This window comes from Telopea speciosissima, chromosome 4 (assembly GCF_018873765.1).
Source record: "Telopea speciosissima isolate NSW1024214 ecotype Mountain lineage chromosome 4, Tspe_v1, whole genome shotgun sequence".
Taxonomy (NCBI): domain Eukaryota; kingdom Viridiplantae; phylum Streptophyta; class Magnoliopsida; order Proteales; family Proteaceae; genus Telopea; species Telopea speciosissima.
Window position 1 is genome coordinate 33,182,104 of NC_057919.1, and position 2,286 is coordinate 33,184,389.

A 2,286-nucleotide genomic window follows, 5' to 3' on the forward strand; every position below is an offset into this window, starting at 1 on the left:
TTTTATTATCAGAGTTTGTTGTCAAATATGTGACACAAAAATCAATCAAAGGACGAGCGAACGCTGATCACCTATCAGCACATCCAACTCTTGAAACTAGAACGTTGGAAGACATATTTCCTGACAAAGACATTACACAGTTGGAACCAGAAGAAATTGACATGGTCTGGCAATTACTATTTGATGGAGCAGCCAATTACAAGGGTTGTGGATCTAGAATATTACTAATCACTCCTAACGAGACCTATATGCCCTAGGCGTTTAAGCTAAACTTTGAATGCACTAACAACATGGCTGAATACGAAGCTTACGCTATAGGACTTGAGGCCGCCTTATCAATAGGACTCAAGAGAACAGATGTCTTTGGGGACTCTTCCTTGGTCATATGCCAAATGCAAGGGAAGTGGAAAACTAAGGATGAAAAATTGATTCCATATCAAGAACATGTGGAGGTGTTATCAAAAGAGTTCAAAGAGATCACTTTCTCCTACTTGCCAAGAGATAACAATCAATTCGCCGATGCACTAGCAACTTTGGAATCCATGGTTGAAATGGAATCTGGAACAAAGGTACATTCATTCTCAATTAAACTAAGACATCAACCGGCATACGTTAATTACATCCATACTTTAACGGTTGATGGAAAACCATGGTACAGAAACATTGTTGATTTCATTAGGAAAGGATGATACCCCAAGGATGCTACAACAAAAGAAAAGCGTTTCTTGAGGAGATACGCTACACGTACAATTCGTCCTACTAAAAGACATCCTCTACAAGAGGTCTTATAATGGGGTACAACTGTTGTGTGTTGATGAGGAATAGTCAAAACTAGTCATGGATCAAATCCACCAAGATATATGTGGTCCTCACATGAATGCAAGGATGATGTCCAAGAAGATCCTTAAACTAGGGTATTATTGGAAACACATGGAAAACGACTGTGCGCAATGCATGAAGAAGTGTCATAAGTGTTAGATATTCAACAACCTCATACATACATTACCTTAGGAGTTGCACACACTGAGTTCTCCTTGGCCATTTGCCACTTGGGGCATTGATGTCATTGGCCAAGTGATCCCTACATCCTCTAATGGTCACGAGTACATTCTGGTAGCCATCAACTACTTTACCAAGTGGGTGGAAGTACAGTCTTATGCTAAGCTAATAGTAGCCAAGGTGGCTAAATTCATAAGCAACAACATCATGTGCCGATATGGAGTCCCCCATGAGCTCATATCAGATCAAGGGTCCCACTTCAGGGGAGAAGTGAAGAAATTGTCTGACAAGATGAATATTCAAAGGCATGCATCGTCACCATACAAACCTCAAACTAACAGTGCAGTGGATGTTGCCAATAAGAACATCAAAAGGATAATAAAAAAAATGACTGACAAACACAATGATTGGGCAAAAAATTTGCCGTATGCACTTTGGGCATATAGAACATTCATCCCAACTTCAATAGGGACAACACCCTACTCATTTGTCTATGGGATGGAAGCAGTCCTTCTAGTTGAATTAGAGATACCCTCTCTTCGGCTCACGATGGATAGTGATATTCCAGAAACTGAATGGATCAAAACAAGATTCCAGGAACTAAACCTCGTTGACAAGAAAAGGATGCGCGCCATCGACAACATGAAGAAATAGCAACAAAGGATGATACAAACCTTCAACAAAAAAGTTGTACCACACCAACTCTCCGTTGGTGATTTGATGCTTAAAGAGCAAAGAACACCTATACATGATCCACGAAGCAAGTTCAAGCCCAATTGGAGCAACCCTTACATGATTAAGGAAATACTACCTAGCAAAGTAGTTCGAGTAGTGGATCTAAATGGAACCGAGCTCCCTTATTCGACAAACATGGACCAGCTCAAGAAGTACTATGTCTAAAGCTTCCCAACAAGGGAACTACATTCGACCTAATCCCTTAAAAACCTAAGGGTACGTAGGCATCTTGTTGAAATAACATCGAGATCGATTACCAAAAAGATAAATAAATAAATAAATATATATATATAAAATAAAACAAGTCTATAAAAGTTCAATCACAAATTCAAAGTTTAGTTCATATAAAAAAACAAGCACTTGTTCAAAAAAAAAAAAAAAAACATGAAGGAAACTACTCTTGGCAATCAAAAAATCCTAATAACTTAAATCTTCCACCTTCTTCTAAAACTTTGCAATCCTCGCCTTCAAAACGAACGGGTCATCCGTTTCTTCACCATTATCTTCTTCCACTTTGTTGGAATGCTTGGAACTTGAAGAGCTTGAAGCTTC

The 2,286-nt window shown here is 38.9% G+C and overlaps 1 protein-coding gene across 1 annotated transcript; it reads left to right on the forward strand.

Annotated features, from left to right (window-relative positions):
- The first annotated feature begins 290 nt into the window (after positions 1-290).
- LOC122659231 (protein NYNRIN-like) lies at positions 291-1,653 on the forward strand. The gene is made up of 2 exons (XM_043854366.1): positions 291-569; positions 1,012-1,653. The coding sequence occupies exons 1-2, from the start codon at positions 291-293 to the stop codon at positions 1,651-1,653; spliced, it is 921 nt and encodes a 306-aa protein (XP_043710301.1).
- The last annotated feature ends 633 nt before the right edge of the window (positions 1,654-2,286 follow it).

What these genes read in the sequence shown, in the direction of transcription:
- LOC122659231 (XM_043854366.1), top strand. Translation starts at nt 291, where the DNA reads ATGGCTGAATACGAAGCTTACGCTATAGGACTTGAGGCCGCCTTATCA. An exon ending in AAATGGAATCTGGAACAAAG is followed by an intron (nt 570 to 1,011) that starts GTACATTCATTC and finishes ACATTACCTTAG; the next exon opens with GAGTTGCACACACTGAGTTC.